This window comes from Pelobates fuscus, chromosome 3 (genome assembly GCF_036172605.1).
Source record: "Pelobates fuscus isolate aPelFus1 chromosome 3, aPelFus1.pri, whole genome shotgun sequence".
In the NCBI taxonomy this organism is placed as follows: domain Eukaryota; kingdom Metazoa; phylum Chordata; class Amphibia; order Anura; family Pelobatidae; genus Pelobates; species Pelobates fuscus.
The window spans coordinates 370,124,881-370,148,493 of NC_086319.1; the positions used below are offsets into that span (position 1 = coordinate 370,124,881).

The 23,613-nt window shown below is 46.1% G+C and overlaps 1 protein-coding gene across 1 annotated transcript in view; it reads left to right on the forward strand.

Annotated features, from left to right (window-relative positions):
- LACTB (lactamase beta) overlaps nt 1-23,613 on the forward strand; it is a 46,479-nt gene that overhangs the window by 4,724 nt on the left and 18,142 nt on the right. Inside the window, exons 2-5 of the mRNA XM_063445905.1 lie at nt 2,230-2,296; nt 16,972-17,162; nt 21,277-21,580; nt 22,830-22,995. Coding sequence (XP_063301975.1) covers nt 2,230-2,296; nt 16,972-17,162; nt 21,277-21,580; nt 22,830-22,995 — 728 coding nt within the window. The remainder of the gene's footprint in view (nt 1-2,229; nt 2,297-16,971; nt 17,163-21,276; nt 21,581-22,829; nt 22,996-23,613) is intronic.

Consider the following 23,613-nt stretch of genomic DNA (forward strand, 5'->3'; position numbering starts at 1 on the left):
GTTGGGAGGAGGTTGCTTTTGCGACCTTCGGCCCATTTCACTTGCCTCTGTTTGTCCGTGGCAGTCCGGCGTGTATCGCGGATCGTATCCCCAGGCGAGCTCTGACGGTTGTCCGCACGTGAGGTAGGCCTTGGTGCCTCGTTTTCGAGGTTTTCTGCCCGGGGTGGAAAAGAAGGGCATCTGTGTGATCAGCAGGTTACGCTGGAGCTGCCTCGCTTGTCAGGGGCCGTGTATCTCGTAGGATGCTTTGGGTTTTTAGCCGATTAGAATGTTTTTTCTCCGGAGCTCTGAGAGATGGCGTCCTCTCCGTTCAGGCTCCAAGCTCCGCCCCCCTTAAAATTGTTTTTTAAACTATAAAGATTTGAGATGGCAAAAAATACAGCATATTAATGACGCCGAAATGTATCAAACACGTTAAAGTTGTATTGGTGCCCAGTGTCCTTTTAAGTTTAAGATCAAGAAATCCACAGGTGGTAGCACAAGTGGTTATTTGGAAAAATAAGTAAAACAATGTTTCGTCTCTGCTATTAGTTAGATATATGCAAAGTCAAAATAATATATTATAATAATAATAAATACAAGATCACAAAAAGCACATTTGCATGTGAAGTTTTTGCACTTGCAATAAAGCTTTAACATTTTCATGTCCTTCAGTTAGCAGTGCCCAAAACAGGAAGTGATCAGCCAAACAGGATGCTCCAGTAATGCATGTTGAGCTTATCCCATAAATCTACCCGCTGCAGAGGTTTTTTGGTAGAGCAGGGATTTGTAGTTTACTTATCATCATTCTACTTGATGAACGATATCTCCTTGAAACAATTGTTGTGCTTCATGATAGTATATACAACTGTTATTAAACCACAAAGTGAAACTGCAGATTTGGGGGAAGGTGAAGAAATGGTGAGCTTATAAAGCAAAATTACTATTTTGAAAATATATTTCCATACATAGTCACTATACTGTAACATTGCACCAAATGTATCTGTTTTACCCATTCTATTGCCTCTGCAAGCAGTGTGGAAAGAATATGACACACACGTAGTGATATATGTACTCCCTAACTGCATGTCTTATTGCACTAACAGCGCTTTCTTGTGGTTCAACTTTTTATACTGTCCTTGTTGGTCGTGTCTGATTTGTGACACCACATAATGTAATACTGTAACCATCAAGAATGAATAGGGGGTGTAGCCAAAAACTATACAAAAAAAAAAAACATTTAATTATTTAGTTCAAACGCTATGATGCCAGGAGTGTCCTATTACAATTATTGTATATTGGACTCCAACATTATGTGGCTCTGCCACATTCTGAGGTCTTTGGATGGTGTGCGATAACCGGGGCTGCAGTGCAAGTGAGTTAAACCTAGCTGACTTTGCCACCATCTTAAATCTTCAGCTCCTTGTGCTTCAAACGCCAGGAGCCCACTTCAGTGTTGTACTCTTGTGGATGCATGACCGCGGGAGCCTCCATAGATATTATAATGCCTTACTCACTCCTCTGCTATTAGCAATGGCTAAAGAAAGCAACTAAATTTGATGGTGGTAGCTCTACATAGCTGAAAAGAGACTTGCGTCCATCAAGTTCACATCTGTTTTTACTGTTGATCCAAAAGAATGCAAAAAACCCAGTCTGAAGCGCTTCCAATTTTGCAACAAACTAGGAAAGAATTCCTTCTTGATCCCAAAATGGCAGTCAGATATCTCCTTGGATCAAGCAGCTGTTACCCCACTAATTCGAAATTATATCCCTGTATGTTTTGCAAGTATTTATCCAATTGCTGTTTAAAGATCTGTATGGACTCTGATAAAACCACCTCTTCAGGCAGAGAATTCCATATCCTTAGAGTTCTTACTGTAAAAATACCTTTTCTTTGCCTTAGATTAAATCTCCTTTCTTCCAACCTAAATGCGTGACCTTGTGTCCTATGTAAAGTCCTCTGATAACTTTTTGACTGCTGTGGAATTTTACTTTTTGACTGCTGTGGAATATAGCGCCAACAAATTCCGCAGCGCTTTACAGTGGGTGGACGAAAAACATGTAGTTGTAACCAGACAAGTCGGACACATATATATTATAACTAAAATAATTACTCTGTGTTGAAAAATGTAAAATTACTCAGATGTTTAAACATTTTTGCCACCAAAATGTTGCAGATTTGTGCTGGAGTTTGTTTAGAAAAAAAAAAAAAGCGTTTCTTTTTTAAAATAAAACCTTTTCTCCTCACAGGACGAGGTGGGGACCCCTGGGATAGTAGTGGGCGTATCTGTAGATGGAGAAGCAGTTTGGGTTGAAGGTAAGGACACTGGTTTAATTGTGAAGATCTATATAATAATCAGCCTATATGCACTCTAACCAGGGACGTTTTAGCCGCGAGGCAAACAAGGCATTTGCCTTGGGCAGCATTTTCCAGGGGGCGGCAAAAAAGCCGCCCCCAAATGCCCAGGGCAAATGTCTTGTTAGCCTTGCGGCTAACTGACATGCCGGGCGGGCTGATGGGCTGGCTGCTGGGCGGGCGGCGCTGGTGATGGAGCACTTTCCCGTGAGCTGTTTGCTCAACTCCCTCGCGGGCCGCCCGCAGAGTGAGGCTGGGAGTCGGAATATGACCGGCAGCCCCAGGGAGATGAAGAACCCCCCCCAGCATTCCTAAAGGTAAGGATGCTGGGGGGCGGATAAATAAAAAAAAAAAACTGCCTAGGGCAACACAAAACCAGGATACACCACTGACTCTAACAGGGATATTTAATAAAGTGAGAATTTAAAGCGAGTTTCACAATTTTAGGTTGAAGTAGCCGACTGCAAGCATAGACTTTTTTCTAAAAGCTGCTGCCTGGGACCTCCTCGTACCACATAACACCTTCATTCAAATTAAAGGAACACTATAGTCACCTAAATTACTTTAGCTAAATAAAGCAGTTTTAGTGTATAGATCATTCCCCTGCAATTTCACTGCTCAATTCACTGTCATTTAGGAGTTAAAGCGGCACTGTCATGCCGAATTCCGTTTTTTTTTTTAACCCCCCTCCCGCCTCAACTACATCCAATCGACCCCCTAGTCACCCCCAAATGCCCCTATGCCCCCCACATTACCTATTTTTTATTCTTTATTTTCTGCCCCATCTTTGTGTGGGTAGGTGAAGTCCCTGTGGGACACGTCATCTACCCACACTAGACAGACTGAGATTCCCGCACATGCCCAGTGAAACACCTGGACATGCGAACGGGAATTTCACCTATTCATTCATTCATCAGACAGACGAATGAATGAATAGAAAAAATCAGACAAACAAACTAACACTGTGTATCAGTGTTCGTTTGTTTGTTCGGTTTATTACAAGGAGGGAGCTACCGGCGTGCAGCTCCCTCCTTGCAATATGTAAAGACAGAAGCGGCAGGGAGCAGTGCTCCCCACCACTTCATAAGCCCCCCAGGTCCCCTCCTCACTCTATGGGGGTCAATATGACCCCCATAATAGCACAAGGGAGATTAAAATCTCCACCTACTGTCCTCCCCCCCCCCCGGCCCCCACCCCTGGGCGGCGGGTGGGGGCCATAATAGTAATAAGGGGGGGGACCGACTGTCCTCCAGCCCCCGGCCCCCACCCCTCGGCGGCGGGTGGGGGCCCTAATGGTAAAAGGGGGGGGGACCTACTGTCCTCCCCCCGGCCCCCACCCCTGGGCGGCGGGTGGGGGCCATAACGATAATGGGGGGGGACCTACTGTCCTCCCCCCGCCCCCACCCCTGGGCGGCGGGTGGGGGCACTAAGTAAATTCCCCCCCCCCCCCCATCAAGGTGACTAGGGGTGCCCAAGCCCCTAGTCACCCACCCCCCACCCAAATAAAAAATGCCCCTACCTACCCCCCTCACCCTAAAAAATAGTGAGGGGGGAATAAAATTGCTAACCTGTAAAGTAAAATTAAACTTACCATTCAACGTCTTCTTTTTTCTAAAATCTTCATTTTCAGCCCCAAAAAAGGCCAAATAAAAAACCATCATAGCCGTCGAACTAAAAATAAAATAAAAAAACCCGAGCGCAAAAAAAAAACCCGACGAAAAAGAAAAAACCCGAGCGCACAAAAAAATAATCCATCTTCACCCATGGAGGGCTCCGCGCAGACTGAGCTCCGCAGGGCGGGGCAAGGCTTATAAAGCCTTGCCCCGCCCTGCAATTAGCCTAAGAACACTCTGATTGGTGGGTTTAAGCCAATCAGAGTGCTCTTTGTCATTTTACAAGCGTGGGAAAGTTCTTTGGAATTTTCCCACGCTTGTAAAATGACACAGAGCACTGTGATTGGATGGATTTCAAGCCATCCAATCACAGTGCTCTGTGTCATTTTGTCTGTGTCATTTTACAAGCGTGGGAAAGTTCTTTGGAATTTTGGGGGCCGGGGGGGGGGGGAGGACAGTAGGTTCCCCCCCCCTCTTATTACCATTATGGTCCCCACCCGCCGGCCAGGGGTGGGGGCCGGGGGGGAGGACAGTAGGTCCCCCCCCCCTACTACTATTATGGCCGCCGCCCAGGGGTGGGGGCCGGGGGGGGGTAGGACAGTAGGTCCTCCCCCCCTACTACTGTTATGGCCTCCACCTGACCCCCAGGGGTGGGGGCCGGGGGGGGGAGGACAGTAGGTCCCCCCCCCCCCTCTTATTACCATTATGGCCCCCACCCGCCGGCCAGGGGTGGGGGCCGGGGGGGAGGACAGTAGGTCCCCCCCCCTACTACTATTATGGCCCCCACCCGCCGCCCAGGGGTGGGGGCCGGGGGGGGAGGACAGTAGGTCCCCCTCTCTTATTACCATTATGGCCCCCACCCGCCGCCCAGGGGTGGGGGCCGGGGGGGGGGGAGGACAGTAGGTCCCCCCCCCCTCATTATCTTTATGGCCCCCACCCACCGCTCAGGGGGGGGGGGGGGGGGGGGGCACAATAGGTCTCCCTCCCTTATTTTACTTTACAGCCCCCACCCGTCGTTTAGGGGTGGGGGGCAATATTTTTTTTTATTTTTTTTTTTACAGTGAGCAGCCACAGGCTTACTAGACATGCCCCTACTCGCGGTATAGCGAGTAGGGGCATATTATTTACTATTAATTTTTACTTAGTGTTAGTAAAGTTGGCTGAAAGACCAGTTTAGGTCTTTCAGCCTTTTAGTAGATAGCTCCCTGATACCGTGGGAATTAGAGAGTTATCTACTAAGCGGCTGCAAGATGCAGCCACAGCAATGAATAGGATCGGGGTTTCATTCATCAGAATGAAATTCCGATCCGAACAAAGTACCGAATTGCATCCTAACACCAATGGAGAAACAGTGCTCATTCTGTTAGGATGCAATTCGGCAGTTTTGCCGGCGTTCTGTCTAAGTGACAGGACGTTCGGCAATACTGACAGGAAGCATTGTGGGAACTGGGAGGAAAGCTAGGGATCATGGGAAAATTGCTCTGACCAGCGGAAATGAAGCACACTTTGCTCCTCCGCTGGTCAGAGCTGGTCAAGCGGAGGAATCCTCCATAAGACAGAGTCCCTACTTTGTCTTATGATTTTAAAGAAAACTAAAGAAGACAGGAAGAAAAGAATAACAGATCCTGATAGAGGGGGAGAAGAGGAAGAGATTGAGGAAAGGTAAGTTCGGCATGACAGTGCCGCTTTAAATCACTTTGTTTCTGTTTATGCAGCCCTAGCCACACCTCCCCTGGCTATGATTGACAAAGCCTGCATGAAAAAAAAACTGGTTTCACTTTCAAACAGATGTAATTTGCCTTAAATAATTGTATCTCAATCTCGAAATTGAACTTTAATCACATACAGAAGGCTCTTGCAGGGTCTAGCAAGCTATTAAAATAGCAGGGGATAAGCAAATCTTAATTTAAAAGAACTTGCAATAAAGAAAGCCTAAATAGGGCTCTCTTTACAGGAAGTGTTTATGGAAGGCTGTGCAAGTCACATGCAGGGAGGTGTGACTAGGGTTCATAAACAAAGGGATTTAACTCCTAAATGGCAGAGGATTGAGCGGTGAGGCTGCAGGGGCATGTTCTATACACCAAAACTGCTTCATTAAGCTAAAGTTGTTCAGGTGACTATAGTGTCCCTTTAAGTTGTTTTGGTGCCTGGAGTGTTCCTTTAACACCGACTTAATAACCCTGTGGCTATGCATGCATCAATAGTTACAACAAATATTGTGTATGTCATGTGTGCTGGAACAGATTAACCATGAACATGCAAATACTTTTTTTTTTATGTGCTGTTTTGCCTTTAATGAGCAGGCTCAGAAAATATTTCACCTGGGTTGGTTTTTATTCTGTAACAGGCCTTAGATAGTGAATAAGCATTTCAGAGAAGGGCTACTAAACTGGTTCATGGATTGCAGGATAAAAAACTGTATAGAGTTTACTCTTCAATACCTTTGCTTTCCCAAAACATGGTAACGATAATGAAAACATAGGACTATAAAATGACCTCCATGATGCTAGATGGACCCTGTACGGTTGTTCATGGGCCGCTTAGAAGCACCAGGACATTGGACGCACACTTAGAACGGGCACAACCGCACTGCCCTGCCAGATCGCAAAGGATTTTTGTTTGTAATGTACGGTACTAAGAAAAATTGTTGGCAAATGTTGAATTACATATTTCAAAACCTCCACTGGCCAGGCGTGAAAAAAATGAAAGGCCTAAGATTGGCTGATATGTCTTAACTACTTGTTAGTTTGGTAAACACTTAATGAAGTGTATATTTATGTATTTTGTGTATATTGTAATGCATTACCTATGTAATGCATTCAGTATTACAATAAACAGTAAAAAAAAAAAATGGCAATTTTTTTTTTTTTTTTTTTAAATTCTTTATTTTTCATTTTTGGTGCTTGATATTTTAGTTTTACAGACAGGTGTGCACGTAAGTGCTCCAAAAATATTTAGATACAATTTCGTTTAAGTTTTGCACCAATTTTGGGTCAAGCAATAACAGATTCAGAAATAACATCAACATATTAAACTTTATATGATGCGCTGTCTAGATGTGTCAGTATGTTTTGTATACCCTTGTGTTTAGGGTGAAGCCTTATGTTTGGTGTCAGCACCTGCGGGTTGTGAGTCTGCTGATATTAGCGCTCCGTGTGTGGTGGTGGTGATAGTGTGTCTGTGTTGTGGTAAAACCGTGTTTGTTAGTCTAGTTCTTTATGTTGTGCTGAGTGAGGTAGTCTGTCGCAGGGGGCAGCGGGGAGGGGGGGGGGGATGTTGGGTTTGTTGACGCCAAGTGTTTGGGCACAGGTTGTGCTGGTTCTTGTGGTGTTGACTGGTTTGTGTTCCCTTTGGTAAAAGGGTGGTGAAGCTTAGATATAACGTAAAGCATTAGTAGGGAATGTAAAAAATTAACAAAAATAATAATAATAATAAAAAAGAATAACCAACTAAAACGTAATGTAAACTTTAAAGTCATAGCATGGAAGGTATGCCACTGTTGTGTTGGTAAGGCTGGTGGTGTCAATTCACACCATTCATGGCACAGGGTGTTGTGATCCGCTGTGTCCCGGTTCAAACGGGATGGTGTTCTCAGGGTCCCAGGCCCTCGTCTGAGGTCTGTTCCGTGTCGCGTTCGTGGAGCTAGACAGTCCCAGGGTGTCTAGGAGGGGTGTTGCTTCCTCCACTGAAGTTAGAACATGTGTGGTTCCTTTATGGGTTATCTCCAAAGTTCCGTTAGCGCCCCACCTGTAAGCTATATTTGCTGAACGTAGTTGTGTGGTGAGCGGTCCATAGGTTTTGTGCCACAAGAGGGTAGCTTTTGATAGGTCCTGGAAGAATGTTAATGAGGAATTCTCAAATAGCAGCGGTGTCTTGCCTTTCAGCCCCGCCATTATGTGTAGTTTGTCTTGCACAGTGACACATCTGAGGATAACATCTCTGGCTGGTGGGGTTTTTAGGTGTGGGGCGCTAGGTAAGCGGTACACTCCGTCAATTATGATTTTCTTTACGAGTGAGTGTGGCAGTACAGTAGTCAGCAGGCGCCTGACATAGTGCGGCAGCTCGTCGGCAGAGATCGTCATGGGTATGCCCTGGATTTTGATATGGGAGCAGCGCTGTCGGTCTTCAATGGTTGACATTTTAATTGCCAGGTAGGTGTGTTGTTGCTGGATTTGTTTGATGGTGTCTTCCATTTGATTCATATGAGTGTGGACTTTCACTACTTCTTCCTCCTTGGCTCTCACCCTTTCTGCGACTGTGTGTAGTTCAGTCTTGAGGATGGCTGAGTCAGCTGCCAGGAGTTTGTGGATCTCTGCTAAAAGGATTTTGAGGTCTCGCTTGGTGGTTGGGGCTGAGTCATCTGTGGACTCCAGTGGTGGGGTCTGTGGCTCTTGTGAATGCCCTGGGGAGCCAGGTCTGTGCAGTGTTGTAGTGTGTGCACTCATCTGCTGCAGTGCCTGGGTGTGCTCCTGAGAATCAGAGCCCTGGTTTGCCTGGATTTGCGGCCTTGCAGGTGGTGGTGTCTGGGGGAGCTCAGATGGGACAGGATCTGTTTGTTTCATGTTGGGTGCCTTGTCCGGCTGTCGTATCTGAGACAAGCCAGATAGATTGGGGCTCTGTTGAGCTGTATTGGGTGCCTGGGCGAGGTCCGGCCTTTCTGCCATGGCAGCTGGCTTAGAGTTAGTAGGCCGTTGTAACATGGCCCCCATATCCCTGTCCCCAGGTGTACTTTGTGGTTTTTGAGAACGGCGCCCCATAGCTGGTGTGTGAGTGTAGCGGAGGGCAGGTATTAAAGACCACGATCTCCGCCGGTTCCACGAGTAAATCCACAGTCAGCGCTGAAAAGTAAGGCAAGTCCCCAAATCCTCCCAATAACCGGACGAAACACAGTTTGGGAGTCAACTAACTCAGTTTATTCACAAGCTGGCATATTTAAGCAGTTCCCCATGCAAGGGGTTTCCTTACAGATAATTCAGGGGATTTCTCCCAACATGCATTGTTCTTTTCCCAACAGGCATTGCTGCACGAGAAGGATACTCCCACTAAAATGGACGATTAAGTGGATTATCCCCTCGTGCAGCAGAACTGACAATTTACTTTAAAATACATATTTTCCACAATATTCGGTACTTTGAGATGACCGAACGTTCGGTAGATAGCTGGGGTCGGAGCGCACCTTTCGTGAGAATACCGCTCTGATCCCAGCTGAATTGACCGAACGCCGCACAAATATAGCTTCACATAGAAGTTCCCCTCAATCTGTCGAACATATCTAGGGGAACGATTCTACCGAAAACCGGGCTCCCGAATGGCTTGGAAGTGTAGCCGTTTTTAGTTCCAGGCACTCGACGACCAAACACCGCTGCCAAATAGACGAATCCAAGATGGCCGACCGCCGCATGGTCGGTAGTCGAACGACGGCCACCCAGAATAGTCTATAATTACCGATTGCAACATTGTTGCAATCGGTTAACAAGTGCCACACGACCATAAGTGTGTGATCTACCAGGGGGCCCCAATTCGTTCGGCGAACGGGTTAGATCGCCGCTGTTCGCCGAACGAAGTACCTGTATGCTGGTAGCTTACGGCTGCCAGCATGCGAATCAACATAACATAACACATACACAGCAAATATACATGGCACATATTACTGCCTCCAGACAACCTTCCCATATTATAGTTCAACAGTGGCTAGGTTTGCCACAATGCTCCCCCAGAATCAAGCCGGCATACACAGTCTGATCCCAACGGATCGGCTTGGGGAGGTCCGGGAAAGTACTCACAGATCACTTTTCAAGTTCAGTTTGTCTAGATAACCCGTCGGCGTTACCGTTTTGCTTCCCTGGGCGATAGTATATTGTAAAGTCAAAGGGCTGCAGCGCCAAACTCCAGCGCAGCAGCCGGCCGTTGTCTCCTGCTACACGGTTAAGCCACACCAACGGGTTGTGATCTGTGAGTAGGGAGAAAGGTTGTCCATACAAATAGGGCTGTAATTTCTTAAGGGCCCACACCACGGCCAGGCACTCCTTCTCAATGGCGGCGTAGCTTACTTCTCGTGGTAATAGCTTTCGGCTCAAGTATGCTACGGGGTGTTCGCCACCATCAGTTCCAACTTGGCTCAGCACTGCCCCCAATCCAAACATTGAAGCGTCTGTGTGGACAAGAAATCGTTTAGTTGGATCAGGAGCAGCAAGTACTGGAGCATTAATTCGTGCAGTTTTTAGTTGTTGGAATGCCTGTTCACACTCTGGGGCCCAGACAACCAGTCGAGGAAGATTCTTACGGGTCAAGTCAGTCAGGGGTTTAGCCAGGGCGCTATAATTGGGTACAAACTTTCTATAGTACCCGGCGGTACCCAGAAATGCTAACACCTGGGTTTTCATTCTAGGGGTCGGCCATTTAGCTACCGCTTCCACTTTAGCTGGTTCGGGTTTCTGTCGCCCGCTTCCCACCCGGTGGCCCAAGTACTGCACCTCTGCCATCCCTATATGACATTTACTGGGTTTCAGCGTCAACCCTGCCTCTCCAATGCGATCTAGTATGGCCCCTATGTGTTGTAGATGCTCGGCCCAGGTCTGACTGAATATAGCTATATCGTCTAAGTAGGCACAGGCGTATTCCTGAAATCCATCCAGTAGCCGATCTACCATCCGCTGAAACGTCGCCGGAGCGTTTTTCATCCCGAATGGCATGACTCGAAATTGATACAAGCCAAACGGGGTGACAAACGCCGACTTAGGGATGGCATCCTCGGCTAGCGGAATCTGCCAGTATCCCTTACATAGATCTATAGTAGTGAGATACTGACCCCGTGCCATCTTATCCAGCAGCTCGTCTATCCGGGGCATCGGATAGGCATCAGACACCGTTTTGTCATTTAGCCTCCGGTAGTCGACACAGAAACGTGTCGTGCCGTCCTTTTTGGGTACCAGCACTACCGGCGATGCCCAGGGGCTATCGGAATGTTCGATCACCCCTAGCTGCAACATTTCCGCTATTTCCTTTTCCATGTGAGTCCTGACTGCTTCAGGAACGCGGTACGGAGTCTGCCGCATGGGTAGCTGTCCTGGGGTTTCAACTCGGTGGGTGGCTAGCGGGGTGTACCCCGGCAAATTGGAGAAGGTAGCCCCTTTAGCTACGATCAGCTCTTGTACCTGGGCACGCTCCTGTGGGCTTAGCCGCTCCCCCAGCTGAACCCCCTTGGAGGGCTCGATCTGTTCCTCCTGTTCCAACAGTCAGGTAGGGGTAAATTCTCCTGATCCTCCGAGGCTGAGGCGCATATCGCCGCCACGTCCTCCATCCTCTCATGGTAGGGTTTGAGCATGTTCACATGGAGCATGCGTCTCTTCCCTACCCCTGAGCAGGGGCCAATCACGTAGGTGGTGTCACACTTCTGTTCCATCACCTGGTATGGGCCTTGCCAGATGGCCTGCAGCTTGTCTGTGCGGACAGTTTTTAAAATCAAAACCTTCTGCCCCACCTGAAAGCTGCGGTCTCTGGCTCCCTTATCGTACCAACGGCGCTGGCGTTGCTGGGCCGCCTGGAGGTTGGTGCGTACTTCCTGAGTCAGCGCCTCCAGACGGTCCCGGAATTCCAGTACGTAGGATACAATAGGGGTTCCATCTGGGCTACTCTCTCCCTCCCAATGCTCTCTAATGAGATCTAGCGGTCCCCGCACCCTTCTCCCGAACAGCAATTCAAAAGGGGAAAATCCTGTGGACTCTTGGGGTACCTCTCTATAAGCGAAAAGTAAATGGGGTAGAAAACGCTCCCAGTCTCGGTGTGCCTCTCCAAACGTACGGAGCATTTGTTTTAGCGTACCGTTAAATCTCTCGCATAAGCCATTGGACTGGGGATGGTAGGCGGAATTTATTATGGGCTTAATGCCACATACTCTCCATAGTTGCTGGGTGACCTCGGCGGTGAATTGGGTGCCCCTATCGGATATTATTTCTTGGGGAAACCCCACCCGGGAGAATATTTTCATCAATGCCTCGGCTACTGTCTCGGCATGGATATTCGAGATAGCTACGGCCTCGGGGTATCGGGTGGCATAGTCCACTACAGTTAAGATGTACTTTTTACCGGAGGGACTGGGTTTGGATAGTGGCCCCACTATGTCAACGGCCACCCTACTGAACGGTTCGGAAATAATCGGGAGGGGACATAATTTCGCTTTGTGGCGGTCACCTCGTTTACCTACTCGCTGACATATATCACAGGACGTGCAGTATTGTCTCACATCTTTAGAAATCCCTGGCCAGAAAAATGCGTGTGTCAATCTATATCGGGTACGAGTCATTCCTAGATGTCCGGATAAGGGAATATCGTGAGCAATCTTAAGTAGCTCGGGACGGTACTTCTGGGGAACCACTAACTGTTTGGTGGTCACTGTGGCTGACCCCCCCACTCCCCGTTCTGCAGTGCGGTATAGTAGCCCCTTTTCCCACGTATACCGCTCCCCCTCTGTCCCCGCTTGTTCAGTGCGTACCCTGTCTCTATACACCTGTAATGCGGGATCGGCTTTTACCTCGGCTTCAAACTTAGCTGGGGTATCCCAGGACATACGTGTCGGGTGAGGGTCTTGGTCTCTTACCTGAGCCTCAGAGTGTGTTGGCTGGAGCCGAGGTGCGGCCTTGTTGCCGGGTGGTGACTGGCTGTGCTTCTTGGTAGGGAGCTTGTGGGACAAAAGCAGATGTCATCTGGCCCAGGTCATTCCCCAGTACCACATCGGCAGGTAGGTTTTGCATGAGACCTACTTCCACAACCCCCTCCCCCACACCCCAATTCAAATGTACTTTAGCAGTGGGCAAACGGTACACTGCTCCCCCTGCTACCCTCACGGCCACTGATCCACCAGTGTGAGCGGTCCCGGAAACTAGGTGGGGTGCAATCAAGGTGAGTGTGGCTCCGGAATCGCGAAGCCCCTGTAACTCTTTCCCCTCCAGCGTCACCAGCTGGCGATGATGCTGCCTGTTGTCAGTGGCTCTGACCGACATCACCTCATGTAATACCCCTAGTGGTTCCTCCGGTTGAACACTCCACATCTCTTGGGCCGCTGGTTCCCGCTGATAATAGTGGGCTGCAGCCCTTGGTGCTGGATTTGGTCGGGCTTGGTTCCAGGTGGGTCTGCCCCGATTTTGGGTGCATTCCCGGGCTATATGCCCCCACTGTTTGCAAGAGTGGCACTGGATATTGGCACGCCCATTGTACCGGGAAGCAGGTGGTACATTCCCTGGGGCTGTGCGAAAAGGGGTTGTAGTGGGACCCGGGGTAACGGGAACGCTGGGTGACCCCGTGGGTTGCGGGTAACTCTTGGAGAGGGTTATCTGGTGTCTCCTTGCGTCAAAATGCTGGTCAGCCAATTGTGCCGCCTCGGTTAGGGTGAGAGGTTTCCTGTCTCGTACCCATTCTTGGGTCATTGGAGCTAGCCCGTCGAAGAATTGCTCCAGCAGTAGTAACTGCCGCAATCCTTCCATGGTCGTGGCTTGGCTCGCTTGTATCCACCCTTTGGATGCTTGGTCCAGCTTGTGTGCCCACTCGGCATGTGAGTCTTTCTCTGGTTTCTTCAGGTCTCTAAATTTCCGCCGGTATGCCTCTGGAGTGATGGCATACCTTTCTAGTATCGCTCGCTTTACTTTCTCATAGTCTTTGCTGTCCTCGCTGGGTACAGCGCGGTATGCGTCGGCTGCCCGCCCTGCTAGTTTACTTGCCAGCAGGGGGACCCACGTGGGCCGTGCCAAGTCATGTAAATCGCACAGTCTCTCAAAATCTTGTAAAAACCCATTGATTTCCTCCTTTTCTACGCAGAATACTTTAAATGCTTGATAAGGAACTTTGGGTTTTACCTGGCTGTGGGATGACTCCGTCGTGGTCCCTGCTCTAGATGCTGCATACTGCGGGCTGTGTGCCATCACGTACTCCTGCACATTCGCCATTACTAAGTTCAACATGTCCGCTGATATCGGCTGTGGTAAAAATGCCAGCCTGGTCCTCATTTCTCTCTCGTAGAGAGTTTCTTCCATGACTGCTGGGGGTGTAGCGCTGCGGGCTTGGTCTCCCTCCATCAGCTCGGCAATTAGTACAGCCTTAGGTTTGCTGCTGGCTACTTTACCCCTGGCTTCCAGTAGTTCCTTTAGTGTCTGTCTCTTTAATTTAGAATAATCCGTCTCCATTCACTTCGGTAGTCGGTTCTTTCGTTGGATTCTGCTTGCCATTCCCTTTTCCTCATTCGGCAGTTACAATTTGCACGAATTGCGCTCTTTCGGCTGTAAGGTCGGATCCCGTCGCTTGCCACCAATTGTAGCGGAGGGCAGGTATTAAAGACCACGATCTCCGCCGGTTCCACGAGTAAATCCACAGTCAGCGCTGAAAAGTAAGGCAAGTCCCCAAATCCTCCCAATAACCGGACGAAACACAGTTTGGGAGTCAACTAACTCAGTTTATTCACAAGCTGGCATATTTAAGCAGTTCCCCATGCAAGGGGTTTCCTTACAGATAATTCAGGGGATTTCTCCCAACATGCATTGTTCTTTTCCCAACAGGCATTGCTGCACGAGAAGGATACTCCCACTAAAATGGACGATTAAGTGGATTATCCCCTCGTGCAGCAGAACTGACAATTTACTTTAAAATACATATTTTCCACAATATTCGGTACTTTGAGATGACCGAACGGTAGATAGCTGGGGTCGGAGCGCACCTTTCGTGAGAATACCGCTCTGATCCCAGCTGAATTGACCGAACGCCGCACAAATATAGCTTCACATAGAAGTTCCCCTCAATCTGTCGAACATATCTAGGGGAACGATTCTACCGAAAACCGGGCTCCCGAATGGCTTGGAAGTGCAGCGGTGTTCGCATCATCGAGTAGCCGTTTTTAGTTCCAGGCACTCGACGACCAAACACCGCTGCCAAATAGACGAATCCAAGATGGCCGACTGCCGCATGGTCGGTAGTCGAACGACGGCCACCCAGAATAGTCTATAATTACCGATTGCAACATTGTTGCAATCGGTTAACAAGTGCCACACGACCATAAGTGTGTGATCTACCAGGGGGGCCCTTATTCGTTCGGCGAACGGCTTAGATCGCCGCTGTTCGCCGAACGAAGTACCTGTATGCTGGTAGCTTACGGCTGCCAGCATGCGAATCAACATAACATAACACATACACAGCAAATATACATGGCACATATTACAGCCTCCAGACAACCTTCCCATATTATAGTTCAACAGTGGCTAGGTTTGCCACAGTGAGCAGGGACGATGTGTTGTGTTGTTCCCACAGATAGTTGGTGTTCCCGAGCTCCGTCGGGTGTCTGCAAAGGATTTCAGCGAGGCAGAGGATCGATGGCGTTTGGTAGGCCCCGTTCTTGCGTCTCCTTTTCTGCAGCCGTTGCGGCTGGAAGAAAGGCATCGGGTGGTGCGGTTAACTTTGCTGGTGCCCGTTTGGTAAGTGGCAAGGCTGGATGGGTGCTGAAAAGTTTGATATTGCTTGGATTAATTTGTGAGAGTTGGGAGCTAAGCGATATGGCGTCCGCTCGGGTCTGGTAGCAGGCTCCGCCCCCCGGCAATTTCATTTTTTATATGAAATATTAAAGGATCACTATAGGGTCAGGAACGCAAACATGCATTCCTGACCCTATAGTGTTAAAACCACCATCGGGCCCCTCATGGCTCCATACATATAGTAAAAATCTTACTGTATTCAAGCTTGAAGCTGTAACTCTGCATGCTGTTAGACTCAGAAAATCAAGCAGTGTGTTGACATCAACAGAAGTGGTAGCCTGATCCAATCACAGTGCTTCCCCATAGGATTGGCTGAGACTGACAAGGAGCCAGATCAGGGGCAGAGCCAGCATGATTTAAACGCAGCCCTGGCCAATCAGCATCTCCTCATAGAGATGAATTGAATCAATGAATCTCTATGAGGAAAGTTAAGTGTCTGCATGCAGAGGGTGGAGACACTGAATGTTTAGATGCATTTTACGCAGCCATGACCCAGGAAGGATCTCTAACAGCCATCTGAGGAGTGGCCAGTGAAGTTATTACTAGGCTGTAATGTAGACACTACATTTTCTCTGAAAAGACAGTGTTTACAGCAAAAGGCCTGAAGGGAATGAGTCTACTCACCAGAAACAAAAGCAATAAGCTGTAGTTGTTCTGGTGACTATAGTGTCCCTTTAATGCTTGGAGGATCATGGGATCGGAATTTGTGTCACTCCTATATTTTGCACAGGGTGCCTTAAGGCCTGCCAGCCCTGAGAGGCACAAGGGTTAAAATGTCAATGTGGAGTAAGAAGTAACATGCAAATTGCTGCTGCCAACCCACCTTGTAAGGCAATATTATTACATTACTAACACCCCCCCCCCCCCCTCTAAACAGACATTATCTACTAAAGGAAATTCCTGTGTTTAATTACAGTCTTCTAAAGCGTCTATAATATCATGTTTTGGTTTTAGCAAAACAAATACTTTCATTACACGTTGCTTGTATGTATTTGTTAATGTGTGTCAATATTGCCAAGTTAAGGAAGTATTTTTTTTCTCATGGGTCTGTCTTTTTGGAGGCTCGGTTAGTTAATGAATATAAAGGATTACATGCTATATATAGCCTCTTTGTGTGTGTATTTGTAATGCAGATAGGTAAGATAACCACCAATTTCATGGAATCTCCTAGGCCAGGGGTGCCCAAAAGATAAATCCCCAGATGTTGTAGTAATGACAAGGCATCATGGAAGCTGTAGTTTTAAAACATGTGGGGTTCAACCTTTTTGGTACCCATGTCCAGGGCACTATACACACTAGTGTGCTGCAGTTGTTAATTGCTTGGAATATTCCTTTACCATTACAGCTAAACCTATTTGAGCCTGCAGAAAGAAAGGATAATAAGACTCCTATTTAATTGCTTTAAAGAAGAACTTATTACTCTTGTGGCATTTGAAGAGCTTGATGCTGACAAGGTAGTAGTGACATTTCTACTATCTTATATAAACACTAGCTGTTGTCTGCTGTTCCACAGGACTTGGGTTTGCAGATGTGGAGAATAGAGTTCCGTGTACCCCAGAAAGCATTATGCGTGTGGCCAGTATCAGCAAATCCTTCACGATGGCAGCCATTGCCAAGCTTTGGGAGGAGGGAAAATTGGATCTTGATGTTCCGGTGCAAAAATATGTACCAGAGTTCCCAGAAAAGGATTTTGAAGGTGAAAAGGTGTGAACCCAACAGACACTTTGTCGAAAATGTTGAATTATTTTGACGGGAGTGAAAACATAAATGTAGAATATGAATGTTTAGAAAATGACCTGATTTTATATGTACCTGTTAAAATGTTGTGAAAAGATGGTTTAAATAATTTATGCAATAATTTATCTAATATGTTTATAGCACAGGATTTGTACATCCTTCTCAAAAAAGCATGTGAAAGGCAAATATTTTCCTACAGTGAGGGAAAAAAGTATTTGATCCCCTACTTATTTTGAACGTTTGCCCACTGACAAATAAATAATCAGCCTATAATTTAAATGGTAGGTGTATTTTAGTAGTATTCTTGTAGTTGGCCACCAGGTTTGCACAGATCTCAGGAGGGATTTTGTTCCACTCCTCTTTGAAGATCCTCTCCAAGTCATTAAGGTTTCGATGCTGACGTTTGGCAACGCGAACCTTCAGCTCCCTCCACAGATTTTTTATGGGATTAAAGTCTAGAGACTGGCCACTCCAGGACCTTAATGTGCTTTTTCTCGAGCCACTCCTTTGTTGCCTTGGCTGTGTGTGTTTTGGGTCATTATCATCCTTGAATACCCACCCACGACCCATTTTCAATGCCCTGGCTGAGGGAAGGAGGTTCTCACCCAAGATTTGACGGTACATGGTCCCTTTGATGCGGTGCAGTTGTCCTGTCACCTTAGGAGAAAAATTCCCTCAAAGCATAATGTTTCCACCTCCATGTTTGACAGTGGGGATGGTGTTATTGGGGTCATAGGAAGCATTCCTTCTCCTCCAAACACGGCAAGTTGAGTTGATGCCAAAGAGCTCAATCTTGGTCTCATCAGACCACAACACCCAGTTCTCCTCTGAATCATTCAGCTGTTCATTGGCAAACTTCAGACGGCCTGTACATGTGCTTTCTTGAGCAGGGAGACCTTGCAGGTGCTGCAGGATTTCAGTCCTTCACGCCGTAGTGTGTTACCAATTGCTTTCCTGGTGACTATGGTCCCAGCTGCCTTGAGATCATTAACTAGATCCTCCCATGTAATTCTAGGCTGATTCCTCACCATTCTCCTGATCATTGAAACTCCACAAGGTGGTGAAATCTTGCATGGATCACCAGACCGAGGGAGACTGACAGTTATTTTGTGTTTCTTCCATTTGCGAATAATCGCATCAACTGTTGTCACCTTCTCACCAAGCTGCTTGGTGATGGTCTTGTAGCCCATTCCAGCCTTGTGCAGGTCTACAATCTTGTCCCTCATATCCGTGGACAGCTCCTTGGTCTTGGCCATGGTGGAGAGTTTGGAATCGGATTGATTGATTGCTTCTGTGGACAGGTGTCTTTTATACAGGTAACAAGCTGAGATTAGGAGCACTCCATTTAAGAGAGTTCTCCTAATCTCAGCTTGTTTCCTGTATAAAAGACACCTGGGAGCTAGAAATCTTGCTGATTGATAGGGGATCAAATACTTATTTCACTCATTGACATGCAAATCAATTTATAACTTTTTTGACATGCGTTTTTCTGGATTTTTTGCGGTTATTCTGTCTCTCACTGTTAAAATACACCTACCATTAAAAATTATAGAGTGATCATTTCTTTGTCAGTGGCAAACTTACAAAATCAACAAGGGATCAAATACTTTTTTCCCTCACTGTATATCCACCCAGTGGATTTAAATTTAAATGGAATTTATGACTAAAAAAACGTTCATCAATATATTGGTAAAAAATAAAAATATTGATACAAATATATAACATTGAGTTGGGTAATCATAACATCTATATTCCAAGGCATACGTTTACATTTGCGTGAGAATCTCAAAGTATCCTTTCTAGTAAATACTGTGTCCTTAAAAGGAATACAAAGATATAGTCCTAACACTAATGTGTTTCTCAGCCCACGTGGGCCCTCTTCCCTGCCTCTAAAAGGTTAAATAATGCTTTATTTACTTCCCTACATCTAAAATGTTAAATAACACTTTATTCACTTACCCTATTCCAGCACAGAAGGACCTGCTTTACCTCATCTGATGTCACCAATGGTAGACAGCCACTAGAGGCAATCTTAGTACTGTAATATAAACATTGCAGTTTCTCTAAAATGTTTTACATTGCAGGACTAAGGGAGACGGGCAGTGCCCCCAGTTGTCATGGGCCCAGCGGTCCTGGGGGGCCCGGACTGCTCTGGCAGTCTGAGCCCCACATTCCTTATGTGCCCAGATATATAGCGATTTTCGCTATATATCTGTGCACTGAGGGCCCCCCACCTGTAAATTGCAGAGGGGGCCCCAGCAGCAAACTCTGTCCTCCTTCCAGCTCCTCTCTTACTTACTCTCCTGCGGCCGCCAGAGCGTTGCCACGGGTTACCATGGCAACGCTCCGCACAGCACGCAGGCCGGTCTCGCGAGAGTTCGTCAGAGAGGAGCTGGAAAGGAAGACAGTGTGTGCTGCTGCGCCCCCCTCTGCAATGTAACGCGGCTGGCTCTCTCCACCATGCCACCAGGGAATGCGATCTCCCCCCTCCCTAGCAAGGTTAGAACCAGGGAGTGGGGAATAAAATTTAAATTTTCAATATACACAAATATATATATATATATATTTTTTTTTTTTAACTACTCCCCTCCCCCCTACTTTACACAAACACTGCATCCTTACAAGCGCACACACACACACACTACATTCACTAAACACTCTGCACTACACACACACACACACACTACATTCACTAAACACACTCTGCACTACACACACACACTTCATTTACTAAACACACTCTGCACTACACACACACTTCATTTACTAAACACACTCTGCACTACACACACACTACATTCACTAAACACTCTGCACTACACACACACACATACACTACATTCACTAAACACACACTACATTCACTAAACACACTGCACTACACACACTCCATTTACTAAATACACTACATTCACTAAACACACACACTACATTCACTAAACACACTGCACTACACGCACACTACATTCACTAAACACACTGCACTACACGCACACTACATTCACTAAACACACTGCACTACACGCACACTACATTCACTAAACACACTGCACTACACGCACACTACATTCACTAAACACACTCTGCACTACACACACACACTACATTCACTAAACACACGTTGCACTCACTACAAACACACTACATTTACTAAACACACTTTGCACTCACTACAAACATTGCATTCACTATACACACTCTGCATTCACCACAATCACACTACATTCACATACACATTTTGCATTAACCACAATCACACTACATTCACCATGCACATTTTGCATTCACTACGTGAACTATACACTTTTTGCACTCACTACAATCACTATACATACTTTGCACTCGCTGCAAACACACTACATTCACTATACACCTATTGCATTCACCACAATCACACTACATGCACTATACACACTTTGCACTCACTACAAACACACTACATCCACTACAAAAATACACACTGCATTCACTGTACACACTACATTCACTACACACACACTCTGCATCTAATGCATGCATACAAACATTACATACATTACACAAAACGTACAATCTGCATCCACTATACACACTGCATCCATGACACTCATTCTACATCCACTATACACACACACTCACTTCATCCTTGTGGGCGGACTCGGGGCTGGCCTAGGGGGCCCAGATCTTGAGCTGTGTCAGGGGCCCTAAAATTTCTGATGGCGGCCCTGAGTGCACCCATACCACTTTAATGAGATGAAGTGGTCTGGTTGCCTATAGGGCCCCTTTTAATATTATCATTTCATGTATTATGATCTGCATTACTTGTCAATATGGAAATACGAAGCTTGTTATCAATATTTACCTTCGATGTAATCTAGAAAAAAATTATAATATGGCTGCTCTAACTGAACATATGTTACTGATTAAATTAATGTTTCAGGATAGTATAGTATAGATTGGTAGGCATTACGGTACATATGTGAATAAAGAAGAGCTTTCATTTACTATCATGGGTGCTGATCATTAAATGTAACTCTTTTTACAAAATAATTTTCCATTACCATCTACATTTTTATAATTTTATAAGGGTTTATCTTTTCAGGTGACATTAACGACCAGATTATTGGTTTCTCACCTGAGTGGGATTAGACATTACGAAAAGGATGTTGAGAAAATAAGGAAAAAACTATCCAAGAAATCTCTTCCAGAGGGGTCCACAGAGAAGCAAGCACAGGAAACGGAAACTGAGAAAGCTAAACCTGACAGCGATACCAAAGAACTGAGCACAACAGGAGAGCAGAAAAAACGGACGTTGGAACCAGAAGAGTTTTACATCAAGGAAAAGTTCGACAGTGTGATAGATTCTCTGGAACTGTTTAAAAATGATCCGTTAGTGTTTAAACCGGGTATGTGAAGTGAAACAAAGGAACTCACAAAAATCCTGTTCAGTCACCATCATTCTTCTCTCCAAAGAGACATGCATTTATCTTGTATGTAGCTATCTACTTTGTAACCTATATTTTACTTTTATAGGGCTATAATAATAATATATCTAACTGGACTAATTGCTGCTTTAAAGTGAACCTGTCATGACAAGTACTCCTACACTGTTAATTGTCCAAAAGCAGCAAATAATAATAGCAGATAAATTATATATGGATTGCTTTATGAACAGTTAATATATTGCATATATAATTTCTCCAGGGGGGCCGGTGCCGCAATGCTCAGATGCAGGTGGTTGTTAAACTACTGTAGCTCCATCCATTCCACCTTGCTCCCACACCTTTGTAATTTGATGGAGTCTGGTTTAGGAAATGTTCCCCTCACTCCTACTGCCAACACTGGCTTCACTGCCAGAACATCAATGTTAAAATGGAGTGACATCAGGATTCATGGTCTTTAACTTAAACTGCCACCTTAGTCCTTAGGTGAATGCTTATAGGGACATGCATTACTTTGAGACAACTGTTTCAATATTTGAATGGCACATTTGCCTCACTTTGCAGTCTGAAAAAAATTGGTAATTTTCCCTCCACCCCCATACTTACATTCATCTTCTTTCTTATGCTTTCCACATCAACTCTGGGGGGAGGGTGGGGCTATGCTGGAAGAGTGCAATAGGCATGCCTGCCATAATGATGCCATGTTTCTGTCAGTGGACTGGTCAGAAACTGAGATGGATGGGTAAGGGTTGGGGCTTAAGAAAACCCCCTTCCTGAGAGGTGTGCCCGACAATGCAATCTAACAAAGTTTATAACCTTTTATTACATATTTTTTAAAGTGTTCCTTATGTATTTGTTTAGAAGTGTTTGTTTGCTGGTTTTAAAAAATAATTGTCAAGTGATGCATGTTCCCTTTAATAGACTGATGACCAGAGCTTTTGCACTGTTTGCATTTATAACAAAGCGAGACTGTTGGTAAACAGTACAGATTACAATAAACAGAAGAGAGGAAATGCTGGAGTTGGAACCTGAGTATGTATTAGAACATGCTATGGTTCTAGACTGACATAGCTGAGGAATACTGTAACTAACTGATCGCACCAATGATGAGTTTGGCAGGTCCTCACTGAAATGGGTTAAGCATTTTTCATCTTTTCTCCAGATGTTCTTATCTATTATTTTTCTACTAATTGTTTACTTCTGTACTGTCCAGGTACCCAGTTCTTGTACTCCACCCATGCCTGGACCTTGTTGAGTGCTGTAGTGGAGCGAGCCTCAGGAAAGAAATTTGTGGACTACATGGTGCAGATGTTCAGGGAACTTGGTATGAAGAACACAGTGCCTGAGGAACATGAACCCATCATATACAACCGGGCAAGGTAATAGTGGCCACAGAGTTAAGTAAGAGCTGTTTGGTTGGTTTTTTTCCCTTCAATAATAGACCCTCTTGTAACTTATAGATATAATCTATGAGAAAGGACAAGGTATAAAGAAATTGTGAGACTTATTACTGATTCTTCACATTATTATTATTATTATTATTATTGCAATTTATATAGCGCCAACAGATTCCGTAGCGCTTTACAATATTATGAGAAGGGATTTAACTATAGATAGGACAATTACAAATAAACTTACAGGAACAATAGGTTGAAGAGGACCCTGCTCGATCGAGCTTACATTCTATAGGAGGTGGGTGTAAAACACATTAGGACAGGAATTTGCAATCAAATAAGGTGGACTGCCCTTTAGGAGAGGGCAAGAGACAGGTATGTGAGGTAAGGGTTAGTCTTGGAGGCCATATGCTTTCCTAAAGAGATGAGTTTTAAGGCACTTCTTAAAAGATGCAAGACTAGGGGAGAGTCTGATGGCGGTAGGCAGGCTATTCCATAGGAAGGGAGCCGCCCGCGAGAAGTCCTGCAAGCGCGAGTTGGACTAACTGAGTGTTTACTTACCTCTCCTGCAGCTCCTGTCAGCTCCCTTCTCCTCCGCGCCGG